This window comes from Rhodnius prolixus, unplaced genomic scaffold, assembly GCF_049639745.1.
Source record: "Rhodnius prolixus isolate KJV_2025 unplaced genomic scaffold, Rpr scaffold_8, whole genome shotgun sequence".
Classification (NCBI taxonomy): Eukaryota; Metazoa; Arthropoda; class Insecta; order Hemiptera; family Reduviidae; genus Rhodnius; species Rhodnius prolixus.
The window spans coordinates 6,648,655-6,673,637 of NW_027411593.1; the positions used below are offsets into that span (position 1 = coordinate 6,648,655).

The following is a 24,983-nucleotide window of genomic DNA, read 5'->3' on the forward strand; positions in this document are numbered from 1 at the left end:
GCAGTAAGGAAAGTCTAGTGAATATATCTAAACAGACTTTTTAAAATAATTTTTCGTAGTTTCGAGTTGTGATGACAGTTGTTAATGAGAGACATTCATCTTTTTCAACATTAAGTAATAGTAAATAATTAAAAATATCAATAGGTAAATGAACTACTTTTAAGTTAAATGCAATAATAAACATATTTATTATTATGTATAACAGGCTAAAAAAAACTGTCGTACAGTTTCAGTCATTATTTATTTTGTGAAACGTTTCTAAAAAAACAAAGGATCCATTTTAAGTTTAAAAAATACAAGACAAACTAAACCATATTATATGTACATTGATAACGTTCTTCTAAACTGGAGATAAGTATTCCAATTGAAAAATAAATAAGCTGGTCGAGATAGAAACTGTGCTTATCGAATTTGGTGAAGACTTGTCCACCTAATCGACATACTTTAGAATAATAGATCAATAATTTAGAAAGTATATTGAAACAAGATGATGTATAAATTAAAAAAGAAATACCTCCTAAATAATAGAACCAAAGAGAACAATAATTAGTAATTAAAACTTACAATTTTGCAAATTAAACACTCACCTCCTTTGATTAGACCATTAGTACTAATTGCTGACATAGAGACCGCTGTGATAATAGTCACAAGCGAACATGCTAAAATTATTCCAACTCCTTGAACTGAAAAAAAAAAACTAAATTAGTCTCTTAATTACGGTCTAACACCTATTATTTTAGGATGGTAATGGTTAATACTTTAAAAACGAAACTAGCCATAAATGGGAGTTGAAAATTAGCCAATATAAAATAACTATCACATTTTTCATTTTTACTAATAATTTAACATTATTGTTAATTAAATAAGTCTGACCCTTCACTGTACTCATATTGTTTGGAAAGTTGTTCAAAAATAAACCCAAATAAAAACTATAAGCCAAAAATATAAGATTTGTTTGGAAAGAAACATATTGGACTAAAAATAATAATAAATGGGGCTGCTCAACTTTGTAGAGTTGAGCAAAAATACGGCTTAATCGCAAGAAAATTGCTACACAACGCAATATTAGATTGGCTAAGTCAGAAAACAAAAGATTAATAAAATGGATTTATAAAAAAGTCAGCAATGCCTACATACGTATAAGGCGAGGTCAGTGACATAAATCAGTGACTATACGTAGCAATTACTTGCCATAGATGTGGTTATGTAGAACACCCATTGAATCAATGATAGACTAAGCTATATCCGTCAATTTCTCTGGGTCAATGCTGATCTCGCCAAAGAACCCTGTTCGCTGTCTTTGGTATAGTCCCTCACGATCCAAACCACGAACATAGAAAACCATCTGTCCACTAATTGCTTCCAAAATGTTTCCTTATAGAATAGAATTCATTTTTCATAGATAGCTTTCTTTTCGACATCTACTTTTATTGCTTGATCGCGTTAGATCAAGTAACAAAACTGTATTCCGTCAGACTTGGAAGTCTTAGTGTTATTGGCTAGGGGCACTGCAGACTTGAAGATGTTAAAGGATCTGGTGGTTGATTTTGGTCAATACAGGGTCTCCTTGAATTAAAAAATGGCAATGCTTAGCACTGTTGCAAGGGCTTAGCTCTCTCAACGTCAATCTAAGTTCAGCTTAAGCAACATTCTTTCACCTGAACCAGAGGATTACGCAATATATAACCTTGTAAGGGGAGATTATGTTTCTTAAGTTCATTTCATTTTCCACTCTATTCTAATTCTAGAATTAGAATTCTATTCTAATTTATTTTGTAAACAGCAAAAATAAATTGTAGAATACAGTTCATCGTTGTTGGTGACTGAATCATTAATCCAAAAGGAAGAATGTTGCCAATTTTAGTCGTAACTTTTTATTTTCTCCCAAGCTTTCGACCTAGTGACTACATCATCTTCAGGGCTTATGCTTATAATGCAAGGTGAGCCAAAAAACTTGGATGTAATTTCAAAAAATATTGTAACTGTTATTTAGCATAAGCTCTGAAGATGACCTAGTCCCTGGATCAAAAGCTTGGAACAAAATTATGACTGAAATTGGCAATATTCTTTCTTCCTTTTTTGGTAAAAAAAAAATAAAATTTTAATAAAATAAAATATACTAAGACGAACCTATTCCTGCTTGTCCCACTACCCAGGACAATCTAAGAAACAGCATGACACCCCATATATTGAGTAAATTCCTAACCAACACTCCTTTGATCCATCCAAATTTGACGGCACTTTCAGCGCCTGGTTCACCGGGAGCGGCAGCTCGACCATCTTGTCCGCTTGCATCAGTGCCATTCATACGAACAGACGCATTCACCTGTGCAAAAAACAAATAATTATAAATACAATTACAAAAATAAATAAAAATTGTTGAAGTAAGTTGACAAAAAATCTGGCGCCAACACTTATGTAGATTATTTTCTATTCCTTTAACGATTGTCGAAGATCTTATACATGTTTTCAAATAAAGAAAATATAATTACGTACATTGGAAATTCTCTCCGCTTCGAAAATCTCCAAAAAGAAAAAAAGCCATTCTGGAAAGTTTCAGGTAATCTATACATAAAGTTTCAGCATCCTGCGATTTGGTTTTCGAGATATTTTGTTCACACATAATTATGTGGAACACTTGTTTCGGACTAAGAGGTCCACAAAATGAATACAAGAAAACAGTGTAAACTCGAATTTGAAAAAAAAAATCACTCCTTATCGCAATACTTTCCTCATCTAGTAAGAGCAAGTAATCAAAATTATTAGTAATTAGGAGGTGTATTAATAATATTCGAGAAATGTTCTATTTATGTTCCTAGATTCGATAATCGCCTTAACTAAAACAGTGCGCCACGTGCTAAACAATCCTTGAGCGGGTTAACCTCTGTTGTGGTTATAATCATGTGACTGTAAAGGCCGCGTACTGCCGCTGCCTTTTTGTGTACATATTGATTAGGTGATTATAAATTTGATGTATTTCTTTTTTTCTAAATTAATTAAGAAAGGATAGAATAGGATTGGGTAGAATTTTATTTAATATAAGGGACTGCCTACTTCTGAGCTCCCCTAGACACTCCCTAGACTGTTTTCGTTATTTTCTTTGTTTTTAAATTTTTTTTTTTTTACTTTTCTTTGGGGTTACAGGTGATTAACGTATGCTTATATTTTGTGGCGTGGAATGTTAAGAATGTATTTTCACTTCTTTTACCGATGTATGTAAGGCCTTCCTATATTTTTCAACTCCTTAAGTTTAAATCCTCCATCCATTCCCGTAACACTAGATCTCGCTCATCTGATCTCTATATTCCCTCTCACCGTACCTCATCCTTTGACAAGTCCTTCCTAATACGTGCTACCTCTCTCTGGAACTCCTTGCCTTCGTCTGTCCGCCATGCTCCTACCCTATCCATCTTTAAATCCCGTCTATTCAGTTATCTCCTTTCTATTCAGCTTCCTCCGAAATTCTAATTGTTTTAATTTATTTCCTTAATTTCTGCTGTTATTTTTATTTTCACTTTTTGTAAATACTTATTTATTCATTTAATTTCTGTTTAATCACAGGCCAAACTGTTAAGGCCTCTATTTGTTCCTGTATTTATTCTTAGGGGACAATTGTCCCAGAATAATAAATTTCTTTTCTATTTCTATGTATGTATCTTTCTCTCGTGTTCAAACCTCTCACTAGCCAATACAATAGGTCTTTTGCAGTTTGCTGGAGCCCTTAAATACTTTACTTTGAAAATTTCAAATCAATAAAAATATACGGCTTTACACAAAGCACCAATTTTTTTTTTTGTTCTTGTTCCAACTTATATGACTGTAAATGTGTAATAAGTAGTTGGAAATGAATGATGAACCATGTGGGTTGCTCAGAGGTGGTAATTGTGGACAGTTAACCTTATATCTGGAACTTGTGGGTCACAAGATCAACAGGAGGCCAAGACCTCTAATATAATATCCAAAGGCAATCACCCACACTTTTTTTTTATTCGATGAAAATACTTCCCATTCTTTCAACAATTAAAAGGATACTTTATTATTCTAAGTAATTAATGGCGCAACCACCATTCTTGGAATAATTTTTTCAATGAAAATTATTTATTTGAAATAAATATATAATAAATAATTTTAAAATGTATACAACCTTCCAAGGCAGTTATTCTCATCAAATTCGATATTGTAGTCACATTATTAATTTTTCACAACGTAATTTTACACAAATGGTAATGCAGTACTATTCAGGAAAACGGCATTTTCATAGAAAGCCTATACTTTGCCCTAAAATGAATTTTACCTAGATCAAAATTTCAAGTGAAAGTTATAACCTATCACAAGGCACTAAATTTAAACAAATCAAGCAAAAGAGGTTATTGAGCATGTTCGCAAAAAAAAAAAAACTAAAAGAACTCAGATCATGCAAATTTCTTAAAAAACCAAGAATTTTTAGCGAGTTATTTAATCATTAGTAAGTACAACATGTTCATCAGCCGTTGAAGTTCACATTCACATTGATTTCTTACCGATTTTAGTCAAGTTATTTATTACCAATTTTGTGCTTACAAAATAAATAAAATCGTACAAAAGTGCGAAAAACTAAATTTTGTATAATTAAGCCACGAATTTGATTGCAAAATTACGCCTATTAAATTTGTGCAAAATGGAAAAATATCATTATAATTTAAGATAACATGAAATGTGATAAACTGTTTGTAGTTAACTCAGTAAAAAATCAGATTTTATTAAAAATATGACTAAATAATGATTTAAAAAAAACAAAACATAAAACTTTACAAATATCTCATTCATTTGTCACAAATTTTGTCATTAAGTCGTCATTATTTTGTCAACTTAGCCTCAATGTAGATAATAGATTTTTTTGGAGGGGAAGGGTATGACAGAAACTAGGATTCTATAAATAATTATTTCCGTTCCAAACAACTGAATAGACTAAGTTCAAGATTTTATTTTTAAAACAAGAGGAAACTATTTATAGAAAAACAAATGCTCACGGAGAAGATCAGTGTTTATTTGCTTTAAGGAAAATAAAACTTGATGAGAAAGATTAAATCCAGCGCGGCACACTCGCACGACTTGCTCATTATCTTCTTATACAGTTATCGTGATTCAAATCTCTGCTATAAAAATTAATTTACTTTAATTTTATTTATTTTTAAAGAAAAATGCAGCTAGAAACAAAAAGACTCTATTGAGTGCATGCACTTTCTCCGTACAATTTTCTTAAAATTGGGAAAAGACCCCATTTTATTTTTTAAGAACCAAAAAACCCACACTTTTCCAGACCCTGGAAACCTCAAAATGTGAAGTTTCGATAAATTTTCAGTTTCATAAAACTGACGACGATTACCTTGCCCACAAAGAGAAAATACACCCGCCACATGAGAATGCAAGTCCTTTAGATGTGCGACAATGTGTACATGTGGAAGATTTGAAATTAGGCTCAGACTACAGACTGATCTCAAAATAGATTTGGCTTACACATGCGACAAATTTCTCATTCATTCATCGCAGAAACGTTTCTATTGTATTTGATTTGATTTTGTTTTGTTTTGCTTTCTTAACTCATTTTTTATTGAGCAGGTCATCATCAATATCTCTTATTTGATTAAATAAGTCATAAATATTCATAGAAATTTTTGATACTTCATTAATTATCAAAGATAATTGTTATTCAAATATAAAACTATACAACAGAACTAAAAATTTGCCTAAAAAAATGAACTAAAAAATGAAAGCCTACGAATTACGAATTTTTATCTACTATGTGCTTTTTTGGAGGTTGAAGTCTAATTTTTATTTTATCTTTTATCTAAGACCCGCCCTGAGTCTTTTTTTTTCTGTACACTGACGGTCTCTGGACAGTGTTCTCTCGTTACAGACTTTCACAGCAGTAAATAGCTTCTAGGAAGAAAAAAAAAAAATCTAAGAGCTGAGGATTCTAGCAGCTACACTCGGACCCAGAACTTTCTGACCTGAGCCAGCCCAAAACCTTAATCTCTTCCGACTATGACGAGGCAGAACCTTATTACTGCGACCTGCATTTCGTATGAAAATCTGAACCCAAGTTGGAAATGATAACACACACACACACACAAAATTACACAAACTAAAGAAGTTAAAAAATAATGTGAACTCAAAAAAATCTTATTTTTCTAATCTATTCAAAGAAAATATATAATAATCTGCGATGTAACTGAAAAACAAATGACTTCCTGTCCGAAGTTTTGAGAAGAGAAAATATACAAGATGTTGCTCAAATCTCTACGGAAACAGTCTGCGCAAAATTTATTTTATACACTATACAGTAACCAAACCTGGATGTCTACTAAATTTAAAAAAGAACACTTCTTGTCATTTCCAAGGCTGATGACAAAATTCTTTTAATGTGACGATTTAAAAATAAACACACAAACACACTGGGATGGGAGGTTAAGGGAAAGGGGGGAGAGGAGAGAATGAAAAGTTCAACGTTTTCTTGAGTACATAGGAAATTGTGGTAACATTTTCTAAATTTAACTTGGGAACTTTTCTATTTGTGTGAAAATAGAAAATCTTTCGTCAAAATTAATTAATTGAAATTTTTATTTATTTGCCTTTCTGTTTATTTTTATAATTTTCTGCTATTTTTTAAACGTGTGGTCACTTACTTGTTTTTACACGATTAAAACACTGGGTTTTGTGCTTAATTTATGGGAACAATTTGAATAGTTGTATCATAAAACTAGCCAGTACTTATTTTTTTGTAAATTGATCATATTAAGATACGTGATTGTGGCAAAAAAAATCAGTTCTTCAGTTCGCAGGATCTGAAGATTGGTATGTCGACCATACCCGAAGTTCTACCTCAGAAATCTCTAGTACGAGTTTAACTTAGACGACAAATCTGAGCTGTTTAAGTTTAAGGCCTGTTGCACTGAGCAAACAGCCCGCAATTGTTTGATTGGTTCCAAAGGGACAATACTAACTTCAATGGCTCTTTAGGCCTGCCTAGGGAAAGGTTCAGAAATCGAACAGCAGTATTTGTCGCCAGAAGTGAAAAAAAACAGCTGTTACAATTATTTTTCGAATGGTCTTTTTTTTTTTTTACCCAGAAACCCCTAATGAAAAAGAAAAAAGTAAGAACAGGGTTTGTCTATGTAATCAGCAATGGCCAAATAAAGCTAACACGCACGTACACACGGACAGATATGTAAAAATTCCATTTCTACCCTCTAACCACGTCACATGCATGCATACAAATCGTGCTTTCCAATTACACAGACAATCGTCATTCATTTATAAATTTATTCAACTCGTCTAAAGTACTCACCGTTTTGCAATGCGAATTGCTAGTATTAACTGTTTTGGAAAGTACTAATTATGTGGCCACAATAAACAACAACTTAATTTTAAAAATTCAATACTTTTCAAAAAATGTAGCCATCAAAACACAGTAAATAATCTTGCGGATATTAGAATTTAAAATTAACTAGGAGTTCAATAGTCGTCAGACTATCGTATACTAATCATTATTATTGTTCAGTCGAACTCATCTTTTCTTGGCGCCGCCTCTTTTTAAATTTCCCGCCTTGCTTTTCCCGCGTTTTGGTTCCCGCCAAACTTCTAAGTGCATCTCGTTCATCAGCAAGAATAAGGAGCAACAACCGCCTTCCTGTATCCTTTACGTACATTACACTTCTCTTCAGGATCAGTTTTTCTACATCTTCAACTGCAGGGTTATCTCGGTGTCTTTTGTTTGCCCTCCTTATGGCCCTGGCCCTTCAGGCCTTGACCCCACTTGGTGTCCAACCTTGTAGAGGTAGTGGGGCTTACGCACTAAGGACACTAGAGATTAACCCTCTCTAAAACTCTAGCGTTTTTCCGCTTCTGGGTGTAGGCGTCTTCGCGCGCCTACAATTATAGTTGGATTAAAATAAGCAAGTCAAATTTAAATTACGAGATTAAAGTATTTGTTAGTTATTGTTTTTTAAAAAAAATTGAAAATAGTTATTAATTCAATAATTCAGTTTGATTTAATAATTTCAACTACAACTCCATATCAAAATCGCCCCCCTTATAATGGAATTACCATGAATTTTGCAATCTTTCATGACTTTAAAAACAAAAAAGAATGTAGTTTCGAACTTGGGGAATCCTGTAACATTTTTATCTAATCAGTATTTTTAATTAGGCCAAATGCATCGTAACAGTTCCAAAAGCGATAATTAAAAAAAAAAAAATATTTTCGTTCAAAATATATACTGCAAATATAGATAACAAAATCGCAAGATTGCCAGAAGAAGAATGGGTAACCAATAACACTAATTTCAGGCTATCCCCTCTTCTTTTAAAAGAAAGAAAGGAAAAAAAAAATCAATCGATTGAAAGTGCGATTTTTATACAATCGATTTTTTTTATTTATTTATTGCAATTTTTTTACTGTACAACCTCGATTAACCGGCCCTCGGTTAACAGGGATTCGGATTATCCAAGGATCATGTTGAGTCATCATAAGAACACCTGGATCGGCGCCGAAACAAAAGTTAATTTTCGGTGGCGACAGGAAATTTTTTTTGTCTTCCGATGTAACATAGGTAATTGTAGGCGTGGCAGCAACTCTTTTATACCTGATTTTCTTGAAGGGTCATTATTTATGTATGTACGTATGTAAAATAAAAGAAAGGATTGCCATCTAAGATAGGAGTTGATCTCCTGGGACGAAAAGGCTTTTTAATTTACATATTTTCACATAGGCATCTTACATATGCACCCGTATAATATACATACTTATATATATATGTACATTCATAGGTACAAATGTACTATGTAATACCGTGTATTCGGTTTAACCGGGATTTCAGTTTTCCGGGGTGGTTATAGCCGGAGGTCAGCCCGGTTAATCCAGGTTCTACTGTATTTGAAAATACGTAATTTCAAGTTTCAAAAGAATTGAATCTGTAGTAGAGACGGTCAAGGGAGTGATACAAAATTTATTTTTGGTCAAATCATCTGTCGCTCAGATTGTTTTTAAACTTTGCTTAAAGTATTCATTGTAAAATGAGTAAAATTGTTGTAACATACGAGGTATGTTCAAAAAATAAGGTGAATTTTCAAATTTCGCGGGCTACGTACATTCGAATTTCGATTGTCTTTTTTTTTTATGTTGGTACACTTGTCTCGAACATATTTTCAAAGTTGTAGCTATATAGCATGTTTAGTTTGTATGTTAGAGGCATAAATAAGACAAGTGTTTTGCGAGTTCGGCGATTTTCTTCTGTCGAAAAAATGGATCAACGAATTTGAATCAAATTTTGTGTAAAAAATGGAATTAAGTGCTCAAAAACACTTGAAATGTTGAGAGTGGCGTACGGTGAGAGTACTCTGTGTCAAAAAAATGTTTACAAGTGGTACAAGCTTTTCACAGAAGGTCGAGAAGATGTGAATGACGACGCTCGCCCTGGACGCCCCAGCACATCAACAACCGATGAAAATGTTGAGAAGAATCGTCGAATCACAATTAGAGAAGTTGCTGAGGTTGTCGGCATATCGGTTGGCACATGTCCTGCAATTTTTTTCGGAAATTTTGGGCATGAAGCGTGTAGTAGCGAAGTTCGTTCCAAAATTGCTGAATTTTGATCAAAAAAACCGTCGCATGAGCATCGCTCAGGAATTGTTGAATGACATTATCATGTCTCAGTCACCGTATTCACCAGATTTGGCACCCTGCGACTTTTTCCTGTTCCCATGATTGAAGAGACCCATGAAAGGACGGAGATTTGCGACGATTGAGGAGATAAAAACCGAATCGCTGAGAGAGAGCTCAAGGACATACCAAAAAGTGCATATCAGAACTGTTCCGAGGATTGGAAAAAACGCTGGCACATATGTATTATATCTGAGGGGGACTACTTTGAAGGAGTCAAAATAAAAATCGATGAATAAATAAATATTTTTTAAGAAAAATGAAAATTCACCTTATTTTTTGAACACACCTCGTATGTTTAAAAAATAAATAAATAAAATAAGCAAATAGAATGTATTTCTAATTTCTTGTTAGTCTCTTTTTCTGTCCACGATTCCAAGAGAATGATTCAATTATCGATATTTTTCTCTTAAAAAATCCTTCATGGACTTTTTAATTTTTAAAGCAAACGTGCTTTTTATTTTTAAAAAACTACTTAAATCAAAAATGGCTATCAATCAACTGTACCATAAATTAGTGCTTATCGTGGGGCAGGCAGTTCACCGTGAGACATTTCCGTCAGTTTGGACATTGTTCTAGCTCATATACCAGTATATCCGTCCTTTGTATATTATGTACCGGATGTGGAAATGAATCTTTATACGCAATAATGTTTTTATTTTAAGGCAAATTTTTTTGGGGAGGGAAAATAATAAAAAATAGATAATTAACAATTGAAACTTATCTCAATGAATCGCTTCCGTCAAAGTCAACATAATCATGCTTCCGTAGTTAAGAGGTAAATACGCGCTTCATTTTAGATTAAAAAAAAAACCTTCATTAAGCTAATAACTTTAAATAATGAGATTAATTTTTAGAATTTGTTAAAAACAATAAGTTAGGTAATCAAAACGGGGGTGGAACAAGGCCCTAGTACGCTACCGGAAGGCCCAAAGATACTACATAGGTTTGATCTCATGTTGAGGGATAAAAGTTCGAAACCAGTCAGAGATACTATATATAAATATGCGTGCCCCGACGCACGAATAGAACTTATCCAGTAATGCGGATCAAAAAATATTGGGGGTATCTTGTTAGTGACAGGCTAAATTACTCAGGAATACTCGGAGGATTTGGAGCTGAAGGATATCTTAGGATGTCGCAGATAGACCGGAAGATAGCTTTTGGAGCAGGGTCTTAGGAGGAGCGGAAAAAACAGGCCATATTACCCCATGTGCTTCCTTGCCTAGACATCCCAATAATAAATATTACTACAAATTTCAATTCCAATTTTTGCTAAAAAATTTATTTAATTAAAATTAAGGGGACTTCCTGGGAGACACTGAGATCGTTATCACTTCCCTTTATCACTTAAGTGAAAGAATCTAACTTTTAAGACAATCTGATGAAACTGTGATGTATAAAAGATGGAATCCTTTGAGTCTGAATATTTCACACAAACTTGCACTTTGTGGCAAAACTTTCTTTTCAATTCACGTTAAAGTGCAACTAAAAGAAAACTGCATTCTACAATAAATAACTGAATAAAATAATACAAAAATAAAGTAAAAACAATGTGGAAGAGCTTAAACTATAATTACAAGGAAATAGATAAGTTTATCAAAGTAATTAAACATTTATTACTAAAGGTAAATTGTAAAAAAAAAAATAGGTTTTAATATCCATAAACTAACATCCTAATGATTTATGTTTCCGTTACTCTGTGTGTGTTAATTTGTGAAAGTTTAGTATTTGTGAAACTGTTCTTTTGTTGACAAATAGTGTGGAGACATTAATCTCCAATTTTAAAATGAACTAAAATCAGTGGAAATTTGCTAACCAATCTAAAGACACCGTGACACCAATGGGTATCGGTTAGAGGGAGCTGATTAAGGCAGCTACTCCATGCCCTTAAAGTCCTGGGCCAATTAATAATGATAGAAGGGGGAGGAACACCACAAGCCCGCAAAGTACTGGGTGGATTAAATCCACTCCAGAATTGGACGACCTGATAGGTAGTACGTTTCATAAAAATCAAGAAGAATAAGCTGGCTTGGACTTGTACAAAAGATGTACCACGTGAGAGGATGGTGAGGAGAATAACAACTGAGATATTCCTCGAAAAAAGAGGATGCCCTAGCAAAAGCTGAAGTAAAGATTTGGACCACGATCTGTCTAAAGTCGGAGTGACCAAATGGAGATGAATAACTCAAGACTGAGATACGTGGAGAGGAACTGTCAGGGTTGCCAAAGTCCATCTAGTACTGTACAGCAAGTTACAATCCTGGTACCAAATAAGAAAGTGGAAGAAATCTAAAAGCGAAGAAGTAAAAGTCATTGTCGTGGTCTCCCAAGTCTGAATGGAGAATCAACCTCCTTGGTCAGAGAGCTTGTAAGAAACTGCTAGGGAAGGTTATAGGAGCCAGCAGCTGGCTTCGAGTCCGGGATATCCTGTATCATTGAGCTAATCCCTTCTTTTATTGTTATTATCATTAATTTTTATTATCGATGTATTATTTCTTTCGAATGAAGTATCGATTGAGTAAAAAAAATAAACAATTAAGATAATTCACCTTGCTCTAATCATTCGACTGTTCGTGTAATTATTATCCTATTAAACATCCATACCAGCGATAATGTTTCTTCGATAATTTTGAATAGATTATCAACTCGTGCTTTGTTTCTACTAAACAATCGCATACGTGCGATTATTATAGGAAAAAACCAGTCGTTTAATCTACTCAAAATTAACCAGAAAGATTATCAACACTTTTGGTTTTATCGTAGAAGTTAAAAATAGAAAAAATCCACCTTAATGCAATAATATTACCTCTCATGAGTGATAAGAGGTGATAAATACTATAATCTGACTCCATAATTCATAGCGATTTGCAATATCTCTTTGGATTTACGCATATTTTCTTGAAGTTGTATGATTCAGAATGTGCTGTCGTCAACTCTATGAAAGAAAAATAGAACTTAATTTTGTACTAATTTGAAAATGTCAATATGGTGGGTATGTCTGTATGAAGTTCGTTAACCTGTACATAAAAGTGTACTGTGGCATAGTTTGTCCCACATTTCCTATCGTACACCTTTACGATCCACCCACCCATTGTTGTTCTGTACATCACTTACACACGTCATCTTAATCTAAACAAACAATACTAATTTACATCAGACAGTATGTTTGATTAAACAAAAAGGAAGTTATTTGCTTTTTCCCGATAGTATAATATACGTTAGAATAGTATAATACTTCAATAATTATAGTATGATAAATCATATGAATTATTAATTAGTGCTCGGTGTGCTCCGTGTAAATTATGATAAATATTTAACTGAGTTCTTGAAAAATTGCTCTTAATTTCTGGCAACACTGTACTCAGCAAAATATTTTAGTATTAAATAATACACTGTACAATAACAATACATAGGAAAAAAGACTACTTTCTTTAATGCTGAGCGTATAATGGATATCAACGTTCGGAGATCCCGGGTTCGAATCCAGTTGTAAACCCTTTAGATTTTCTCTTCTTTACAGCTCACTGTCCGGTGATGGATATTGTTATCTTTAACGAGAGAACACATTTGACTGATTTTTTTTTCTGCCGTAAAACTGATTTGTTGCGTGCTCTAAGAGGTATGAACATGTACAAATTGAAAGCCCGAGTTGGTACTAGCGCTCCAAGGGGTGAACAGTATGAACTAATGTACCTCACCTGTCAAGAGCATTTTTTTTAACTTATGGACAGCCTACACCACACCTAATTGTGAAACTAACCTACTAACCACTGATTATTAAGCCAAATTTAGTGTTGGAAAGAAAATTTGTCAATTTAGTTCAAATTTCAGTTGCACGATGTCGTGGTTGGTTTTCACACAGATTTTGTATTAACCAGAAAAGAAAAAACTGTAATAACTGTTGAATTCATTCACCAATTATGCATAATTTAACCGGAAATCATAAAACAAAGAGTTGGCAAAGGAAAAAAATATGGGTTATTAAAGTGTACGACGAGAAGGCAACGAAGCCAGCAGGCTAAGTTAAGATGAAGAGCTCTGGCTCGTGAATCAGAGAGCAACAACCTTGCCAGAGAGCTCCACGCCCCGCTCATCCTGGGACAAACAGGTTTCCTTCAGTAATTCACTGGGTATACTTTAAAATGCAAAGAACACGCCGGTGGATTGAGAGATAAGACTGTCCTTGGATAGTTTGTACAATAGTTTCTCCTGTGTGAAGAATTACTTTTTCAAAAGAAGGTTGTAAATATCTTCTCCCCTCCATTGATCGCAGGTCTTTGAAGAGACTGACAAGTGACTGTACTAAGTCACACCCACCTCACATTTCTTCCTTTTTAAATCTGTCCTTCAAGATGTTGATTTAAACCCGGCTTACAATCTATAGTGAATTGTAGATTTCACATAAGTACAAATTTTAAGCAGAGCTTAAAGTTTAAGCTTTAAAATTCAAGTATGAATTGGATTCAGTTTCAAAACTACTCTTTTCTTACATTCAAGAATGTAAAAAAAGAATGTATTTAAAGATCGTGACAAAACATTGTTCTTAACTTATCTCATTTATTTTGAGTATTTTGTCACGTTAAACAATATAAATGATCTCTACTGACTTAGTGGTAACTAAAAATACTTTTTAACGTTCACAACGGAAAATGGCAAAAAACCAGAATTATTTGACCAGGGTAGTACTTATAACCTCCTGTTTTACATAGAAAGGCAGTTGGTTATACCTAAGAATCACATGTGGTGTTTTACACTGATCAAACTGGAAATATTACGGAAGTATGTTGATGACGTATGGCCGAACATGATTTTATGAAGGACTTATGTAAATTTTTTTTTGTTTACATTTATTTATTCATCAGCAGAGATTGTTCTAAATTAGGTTGGAATGAATTGCAAACACCAGAAAGGTTTCTTTAAAAAAAAAAAAAACAAACAAATCCAAGAGGGAAATTTAGTGAAAATAATTGTCATGGATTTCTCAATTCAGCGAATAATGATGATGGGACTTTTGAAGCTGGTTAGAAGTAATTAGAAGGGGCCAATTAGGAAAAGAAAACTTAAAAGAATTCGTCAGTGGCGGAGAGAAACCCTATCAAAAACCCTTCAGGACATATATAACTACTTACTCTAGCCCATATCCACAACAGACCGAGTCTAAGACAAAAATCCAGTCCTGAAGAGGAGCACTGTTCGAAAAAAAGGAGTTATTCATTAAAACAACACCAAATTTAGTAAGTTGGTAATCATTAACGACTAAAATCAAAGAGGCTGTGAAAAAATGTCTATTAATTTAAATATTTATTTAGATTTCTAGGGCATCAAGGATAAAATCCGCGTAATATATCATTTATAATTTGAAAAAAAAGTTAACGTTAAAACAGTTTTGTTAGGTTTATAGCCGCCATTTGTGGAGTCCAGTGTTGTCTAGATCTTTTTTGTCTTTACCTTGTAAAGCAGACTATATTATGAAATAAACTATATGACTCACCCCTCTGGCTGTCCTATATTTTTTTCTCTCTCTCTCTCTCCACTCTCTACGCATCTCTTTCTCTTTCACACCCCCTCTCTGTCACAAACACATACAAAATACGCTCTCTGTCTTTACGCTCACTTATTTATTCGCTGCTGTTGCACAAAATGCTAAACGGCCTTGTTGAATGCCAAGGTTACCCAATGTTGAACTTATCTCTGAGACTAAACAACTTGAACATTTAAAAATTATTTAATATTCAATAATCAAAAAAATCACTATGGAGAGAGAGAGAGAGAGAAAGAGAAAAAAAGAGGAAGTGAATTCGAGTTTAACTTCCTGTTGTGGATTATAGGCGGAAGGATAGTAATTCTGACTACGAAGTTTTTCTCTGTTATGGTTTTATGGTTTTAGTTAGGTTATTATGGAGGACGTCAACAGTATCGATACTTTGGTGAACGTTTGCAACATTTAAGGTACTTTTTACTTTGTTTAGTATAATTCTATATTTTACGAAGAATAACGTTAAGTTTTGTAAGAAAGGAAAATCTTGAGGAAGGTAATTTGCGTAAGGTGGAGGAGAATAAAACTCTAACACCTGGAATAATATCAATTATATTAAAGAGACGAATATTGTAAGAGTGGTAAAACGGGGGATGCTGAGATGGATGGGTCATCTGAAAAGTGTGGAGGAGAGAAGAAGATTGACAAGACCTGGAAGAAGTGGGAGTAGGATGGCTCAGGAGAAGTATCGAGGAGGCTGCGTCCCTTGAAGGACTGTTTTGCCACTTAAGAAGAAGAAGAAGAAATAGCAGCAAATGCGATAACCAGAAGTAAAATAAAATTATAAAACTGAACGTAAAGAAATGGAACTCTAAAAAACATAGAAGTGACAAAATAATACAGCGGAAATAAAACTACTATTGTTGTCACATCTGAATATATCACATTTATTTATTAAACAAATAAAGATATAATAAATATTTGGCGTGAAATTCTCTTATGATTTTTCAAATTAATTTTGGACTATATCCAAAAAAATTACGGTACCCTATAATAGGGTATGTACAATTATCGTTTATAATAAGAACTATCGTTTAGATAACTGATGAGGTAATACGATTTGAAGTTATCGATAATTAAGGTGACAATTGGAAATGATAAAGCTTTTAATTAAGTAATAACTAAATGTAACCTGATATATTTTGTATAAAAATTGCAGCAAACACACACATTTCCACATTTTTGTGAAAAATAAAAAATAATGGCAAATGAAGACTTAATAAAAATAAAAACATGAATAAAATAAATAAATAATAAACGCTCTTTGCTAGAGAAAAATAAATTAATTAATTAAATAAAGAACATAGAATAATAAATGGGCATCATGTCCTACATATTCATAACGGCATTACAAGACTACCTACTTATTTATTTATTTATTTATTCCAAATAACTTTCCATAAATTTTATTTGAAATAAAACAAAATTACTAATCTTTAAAGCATACTTAAAGTTTTTTTTTTTTTAATTAATAATATTGAAATTAATTAAATTTGGCATTCAATCAATTATGATCCTCACAATTTTCAACATGTCAAGATATGTATTGTATCTTTATTTTCTGACGCGTCAAATTGATGTCAGATTAGTGACAGCAATACAAACACGACAATCAATTATATTCCCATCAAATTCAAAAATTATTAAAAAACGTGTCCAAATTAATTAAATAAATTTTTTATTAAAGTAAATTAAAAAGAAACTTACTAACTAAACACGTAAAACCACTACAACATAAATAAGAGATTAAAAAAAAAAAACAATTTTCGATCTCTTGTGATTAAAATTGCAATTTATTAATTAAATTTATTATTATAATGAACCCCCCTCTACCAAAAAAAAAATTAATTAAAAAAATAAAAAACCAAAACAAAGAACATAAATTAGCGAAATTACCAAGAAACAGCGAAATGAACGATTAGTGGCGATTGTGTAACTTGTCATTCATTATGAAAGAGTGGGCTGACCTCGATTAATAGAAAATTGAAGAGCCATTCATAAAATAGGAATGAATGAAAAAATTAATGATAAATTTTTGTATTGTGCATTTTATTTTTTAATTAAAAATCCAATCAAAGAATTTAAATTTATTAAATTAAAATAAATTAAATTAATTTCAAATAAAATGGAAATAATAACTGTTAAACATTTTTTAAGTTAGTTTTAGAAGTTGAAATAGACTTTACGACAGCGACGGACAAATAAGAATACTCCAATAAGAACAAGTTTATCATTCTAGCTAAGTACGAGGTGTGGCTATTAAATAATGAGACTAATGCTGCTACAGAAGATACTATGCATGCGTCAAATCTTAACGACCGATAGCTGTACAGCGTAAAGCCTTCTCTTTCGATTGCAGCGTCTCACGTGTTTGTAGAGAAATCTGTGTCTGACCGGAACCGTCGTTTGTGTAAGAGGTGTTAGTTTCGTTTTGCCGAAAACATGATACTACACATGTAGTAGAGCAACGAATTGTCGGGAAATTTCACATCAAAACTTGGGTAAAACCGCTACTGAAACTTATCTTTTATTAAAAGAAGTTTATGGCGATGAATGTTTTATCATGTGCGCAAGTTTTTGAGTGGTTCAAGCGTTTTCAAGATGGCCCGAGAAGACGTCGGAGATGATGACCGCCCGGGTCGCCCTTCCACGTCCAAAACGGATGAAAACAATCGATTTGTAATTAATCAACATTACTACCGTGAGGTGCTTGCTCAACTCTGGTGAAAGAATAAGGAAAAACCGCCCCGATTTGTGGAAGAACAAGTCACGGGGGTTCTCCATCAAGACAACCCGCCGGCTCACACTGCATTGTCTGTCGCAAGACGTTTCTAGCCAAGTACAACATCCCAGTTTTAGGCCATCCGCCTTATTCGCCCCTGTGACCTGGCCCCCAAGTGACTTTTATCTGTTCCCCCAAAGTCAAATCTGCATTAAAAGGAACACGATTTCAGCCCGTTGAAGCTGTGAAAGAAAAAGCGGCACACGTCATGCAGGAGCTGACAGAAAAAGACTTCCAGCACTGTTTCGAACAATGGTAAATTCGCATGGAGCGTTTTAGGGATAGAGGAGGGGTGTATATTGAAGGTGATAATAACTAAATATGTTTAAATTTAAAATAAAATGTTATATAGCAATAGTCTCGTTATTTAATAGCCACACCTCGTATAATGGACTTACCAAAAAGTAAGGTTAGATTTGAAAAGACAATACGGACTTATTGTGGCTCCCGATGGATACCACAAACAGTTGAATATAACACCTACTTCTGCAAGTATGTTTGTGAAGGTCTTTGGGCCTCCTAGATCCCTCCAAGAAGTGGTTAGTATAATTATCATCATCACAAGGGTTACCATAATTTATTGGTCAAATCCACTTCCCCTAGTTGAATGGAATATAACAAAAAAGTAGCAGAATAAAGGCATTTAAGGGATAATCAAGATGGGGAATCAAAATCCAGCTGATTGCCACGCTTCCTTTGACCTCTAACCTTTTACCGCCGCTGCACAAGAGACGTCATAGAGCAAGCTTACAGTCTAAGCATGTAACTTCAGAAGATCGAAGTTCTTTTTTATTAAAATTTAAAGCTTATCTACCTACGATCTCTGCTTCATTCAGAAAAACATCGAAATCCTACGTCACTATAAACGTTGACAGGAACACAATGGAAACCGGAAGTTCCTATAGATTGGCAACTCCTCTCCGTACAAAAAAATAAATAACTTCTTTAGAAATAACCAAGAAAGAAGAAGAAGAATTAGCAGCATCCGGAACTAAAAAATAATACAAATAAAATGCTAGAAAAACCTTTGCCCATTATCCCCACCAGGTATTCCCAGATATCCTGATATTTACTGCGAACTTCCAATATAACTAATAAAGTAATAGGAAAAAATAAAATAAAAAACTTCTGGGTCGTGACTTTCAGTATTGCAGGTAGATTATGAAATCATTTTACATCGTACTTTGTTATTTTCTAATTTTATAATTATTTTTTTTAATCACGTCAATATCTGAGGTCTTAGGGGCGCGGAGCTTTTTTTTTAGTGCACTACCGGCAACCGGACAGTGTTCTCTCGTTACAGACAACACTGCCCATCACCACATACTAAGCTTTAAGAAGCTACTAGGAAGAGAAAAATCTAAGAGCCGTGCAGCCTGGATTCGAACCTATGACCTCTCCGCGTTGGAATCCAGTATTTGCTAACCACTCATTATTTAAACAACATAACATTACCTAAATAACTACCTGAATTTCTATGTCCAATTTCGGTAGAAGCATTTCCTAGGAAAATGTTCCGAAATAAAAAAAGAAAATCTAAAAGTAAAGTTTTCACTTTACTGTGTCCTTCCGGTTCGTCCAAGAACTTTTTGTGACGACACAAAACCATAATATTTCCGGTTGAAACTAAAAAAATCAACAATCTGCACGATCACAATAACTCTCTCTCTTACTAGAAAGAGAAAGTAGATAATGCATTTCCCCCTCACCAAAATGAAACTGAAAAAATGTTTTAGCCAGAGATTAATGACCAGGTATGCGATAAAGGTAAGTTGATCAATTCAGTTCAAAATTCTTTTTTTGCCCCTTTTTTTTAAAGTAAAGACTCTTACAAAGGATGATTGACATGCACGTCAGATGGAGAGCCAGCCATTGTCTAGGTCAGATGTCAGATTGCCAAACAGGTGATCACGCACGGCAGGAAGGTTATAGAAAGTTTTTTTTTTTCATGTGAAGGTTATGCTGTTTTGGTTTCCCTAGTTATTAAAATTATAACCTAAAACTGATTCTTGTACTTCAGGTTGTTTTCAACTTAAAAAAAGGGCATATTTTATTCCTAAAATAGAACTGAAGCTATTATTATTTCCTAAAAACGTCACTTAAAACATTCAGCGGAAGTGATGCGTCGACAATTCACTTTTTTACGTACTAAAAACGTTTTTTAGTTACATATCTTTCAACCAACTGGTTTATTCCCAAAAACCGAAACAAAAATTAAGAAAACAAAGTAAGATTTACCACAAAACTGGATAAATTTTACTGATTGGCAATGCAGTAAGTAGTCAACATTGATACGACAAAGGTTGGTGGTAATGGAGCGTATTGATTCCTTTCCGGTGCAGGTAACACCTGCGTGATAATAGTTTTGCTTAAACAACTTATCGTTGAACTGTGCAGAAAACAGCTTTATTACCTGTTGCAAGTAAGACGTCAAGCATGGTTACACAGGAAGCAGACACTGCTGCTTATGCCTACAGCATCGGTGTCTAAAAAAAAAAGCCTTAAAACAAGGCATTTCTAAGGCAATTTTGATCTTTTACAGCTGATACAGCAACTTTTATAGAAGAAATTACATTATTTTGCATGTTCATGCTGTCTCTGATTGGTTTCCATTGAGGATTTTGGTTCACGATTGAGATCCCCTTATACGCACTAAGACAGGGGTCGCCAAACCATTTTTGATCGTGGACCCCCCTTGTATAATTTTTCGAAATCTCCATCGACCCCTTAAAAGTAATTTTCAGTTAATTAAAATAAAACTATCTATTAGGTACTGTGTTTTTACATTTATTTTATGATTTTAAACATTTATGAAAGTAATAATTTTAGTTCATTATTTTTGGTGACTGATTCATAGTTTCAATAGGATGAAAAAATAATTGCCATTTCAGTCGTGATACATTTATTCTGCCGAGCTTTCTACCTAGGGACCTAGGGTCAGTTCATCACCAGACAAGAGAGAAGACACACCGACCCTGTAATGTAAAATATTACTTTGTAAACTAGCCCTGAAGATGACCTAGTCCCTAGGTCGAAAGCTCGGCAGAATAAATGTATCACGACTGAAATGTCAATTAATTTTTCATCCTATTGAAAGTAATTTTACATTGTGTAACAAATAGTTTTATGAAAAATATCTTAATGTTGAAATTTAAATACCTTAATATTTATTAAATAATAAGTAAAGTAACTACAGTATTCCTTCTTAATTAATGAGATGGGTGTGCAATGGTGTTTCTTTGCGAGGTCCGCTATATTGGGTTCGAAATTGTTTTTCCTTCGACCCTCTGGCTCAGATCGACCCCTACTTTTGGCAAATAGATCCCTGGGGGTCTATATAGACCACTTTGACGACCTCTGCATTAAGGTTAGAATGAATGGTCCAAAAAATGATGAGAGCAAGTGTAGTAAGAAATGCAACCATAAATTAAGTTGAAATCTCTACACCAAAACTGATCTACTCTACTTCTGCAAGTTGGAAGCAAGTCTGAATCCGGTCTGGGATTAGAATTAACAAGAGCTCTACGACCGAATAAATTCAATGAACCGGATCTAACCACATTTTCAACTTATATAATTTTTCCTTGATGGAAATTCAAGACTTTAGTTTTTCCCGACTGAAACTGCAGATCCACAAGTTAAAAAAAAAACCCTTTCCAAACATTCTTGGCACAAAACCTTGGTAAGTAATTCAACTTAGACTCGACAACCCTCCTTCAAAAATGTAATATTACATGAATAGCTTAGTTAAAAATATTTAAATTTCAATAAAAACAATTACTGCTGCACCAAATACATAAAAACTAATTACCATTTAAAAAAAAATTAAGGCACAATAAGTGATTAAAAAAGTTATAGCCAAAGACATAAACCAAAATTTACATAGGAAATGAGATACAGAATAGCGTGGCTTATTTTCTTTAATGACGCCACTAAATACTCTTTGGAATAATTAAAACATAAAAAACCACCACTAATTAACAGAATCTTTTATTCGGACTCAGAGTTGAAATATGACGGTAGTAAGGTCACAGAAATGTGGGTGGGCAACACATTAAGCAAGAGGAATTACAACTTGGAGTTTTTACTTATTGTTCGTTCGGTTATTCTTAAAATAACCTCATTGTCATTGTCCCTAGATTGTGGTTGATTCTACTGCACACCGCAATGTTACCATCTCTAAACAGGGACACCTTTTTACCTCGATAATAAATCATTTTTTTAATTTTTTTTGTTTAGTGACGTACATCCGGTTAATCTATTTTTCTTAAACTACAAAAATTTAGGAAATACATTCAACGTCCTTTAAATAGAGTACGTTAAAGGTGGACGTTGTGACCTCTTTCAGCACTTTAGAGCAGAGGTCGCCAAAGTGGTCTGTATAGCCCCCAGGGGTTTATTTAACAAAAGTAGTGGGTCGATTAGGAGTCTTAATTATAATTACTTATTAAAGTAAAGTAATCGCCTATTTTTTCGGGCGGGCTTTACGTCCAACTACCAAATTAGGTGTCGTGGACGGAGGCGACTAGCAAACATACTTTACGGTAAATTTCTATTATTAACCATTAAATAAAACCCAAGGCCTAAGATCGGGAATCGAACCCAGTACCACAATACATATTAGCTTCGCAGGTCTCGCCTCTAATCGCTCGGCTACCTGATTACTTATTATTTATTAAAAATATTAAGGTATTTAAATTTCAACATTAAGATATTTTTCATAAAACTATCATTACACAATGTAAAATTACTTTAATAAATGTTTAAAATCATAAAATAAATATACAATTTCTAATAGATAGTTTTATTTTAATTAACTGATCATATTACTTTTATGGGGGTCGATGGAGATTTCGAAAAATTATATAGGGGGTCCATGATCAAAAATGGTTTGGAGCGACCCCTGGTTTAGAGGATTGATTTAAGATTTAAAAGTTGTCATTTTTTTTTTTCTGTGACAGACTTTCATCTTAGGCAGTGCTTGATGATTTGGTGCAGCCCAAACTCCAATAAATAATAGAAGAAACTCCAACAAACTGACTTTTTATTAGAATTAAATTTATTAGATCTTTATTAGACTCAATTACCTTTTAGAAAGAAAATATAATCACCCCGGTCTCCCCAAAAATGGGCCCTGAATCATTAAGTTCGATGATTTTATGCGTCGTACTGCGCATGTTTATTATACCATGCTCGGTTTCAAACTTTCATTCACCTTCAGAAGTTAACAGAAAACCGGTAAAGAATGTGACTTTTCAAATATGTTTCTATCTCACATTATATTTATTGATTCTAACCAAAACTCTTCGATAATCCTTAAGATTTTGATATTTTTTTTTTTTAAGTACCCACAAAGAGAGACTTTTCCTGAAACTGGGAAACTTAAAACGGGCATTTCCGGTGGAAACTAGGAACTGAAATTTTGATCTATTACGGGGGGGGGAAATACAAACAAAATAACCACCCAATATTTGAATATAACCTAATTTCCGTCAATATCAACCAAATACGAGGGTCGTTTGAAAAGTCCGTGCAAAGTCAGAGAGATAGCACTACTGGCGCGTATCGAGGTTATGTTTAGTTAGTAGCATCTCTTGGAAGAACACACACCAAGTTTCAGCCAGATCGGTCTATTTCTTTGTGTCTGGCATTCGTTTGAATCGAGGAAGTCGAGTGATTTTCAAAAAATTGACGAAAAAGAATTTCGTGTGTTGATTAAACACTACTTTATGAAAGGCAAAACGCCTCAGGAGACTAAAGAGAAGCTTGATAAACATTATGGTGACTCTGCACCTTCGATTAGAACAGTTTATAAGTGGTTTCAAAATTTTCGGAGTGGCCATATGGGCACAAGTGACGCTGAACGTTCTGGACGCCCTGTTGAGGTTACTACTCCAGAAATCATTGATAAAATCCATGATATGGTGATGGATGACAGAAGAGTGAAGGTGCGTGAGATTGCTAGTGCTGTGGGCATCTCGAATGAACGGGTACATAATATTTTGCATGAACATTTGGACATGACAAAGCTATCCGCAAGATGGGTGTGCCGCGATTGCTCACGCTTGACCAAAAACGAAATCGTGTGAAGTGTTGCAAGGACGGTTTGCAGCTGTTCCAGAAGAATCCGCAGGACTTTAAGCGTCGTTTCGTCACTGTGGATGAAACATGGATACATCACTACACTCCTGAGACCAAAGAACAATCTAAACAATGGGTGACCAAGGGGGGAATCTGCGCCAAAAAAGGCGAAGACCGATCCTTCGGCCGGAAAGATTATGGCGACTGTCTTTTGGGATTCGCAAGGAATAATCCTCATCGACTATCTGGAAAAGGGTAAAACTATTACAAGTGCATATTATTCATCGTTATTGGACCGTTTGAAAACCGAGCTGCAAGAAAAACGCCCACGATTGGCCCACAAAAAAGTCCTTTTCCATCACAACGCACCAGCTCACACCTCAGCAGTTGTGGTCGCAAAATTAATGGAAATAGGGTTCCAACTCGTTTCACATCCCCCCCTATTCTCCAGACTTGGCTCCCTCGGACTACTATTTGTTCCCCAATATGAAGAAATGGCTGGTGGGAAAAAGATTTTATTCAAACGAGGAGGTGATTGCAGAAACGAATGGCTATTTTTCAGACTTGGACAAATCCTATTATTCGGAAGGGATCAACAAACTAGAGCAGCGTTGGACGAAGTGTATAAGCCTAAAAGGAGACTATGTTGAAAAATAAAAAAGGTTTACCCCAAAAAATTAAGTAGTTTTTATTTTTGCACGGACTTTTCAAACGACCCTCGTAAGCTTTGATTATTACGTAATAATCATAAGTGAGCAAAAAATTATGTTTAAAAATGACAGCTATTTTTTTTTTTATCAATAACTTTTACTTACGTAATTATTAATTCGAAAAAATTAAAACCGGAACAACAACACTAAAGTAATCCACCTTGAACGTTA

At 33.9% G+C, this 24,983-nt stretch overlaps 1 protein-coding gene across 1 annotated transcript in view; it reads right to left on the reverse strand.

The window, feature by feature from the left end:
• Positions 1-24,983, reverse strand: part of Ncc69 (sodium chloride cotransporter 69) — a 68,990-nt gene that overhangs the window by 16,165 nt on the left and 27,842 nt on the right. Inside the window, exons 2-3 of the mRNA XM_074121567.1 lie at positions 2,131-2,326; positions 588-683 (exon numbers count right to left, since the gene is read on the reverse strand). Of these exons, the coding sequence (XP_073977668.1) occupies positions 588-683; positions 2,131-2,326 (292 nt within the window). The remainder of the gene's footprint in view (positions 1-587; positions 684-2,130; positions 2,327-24,983) is intronic.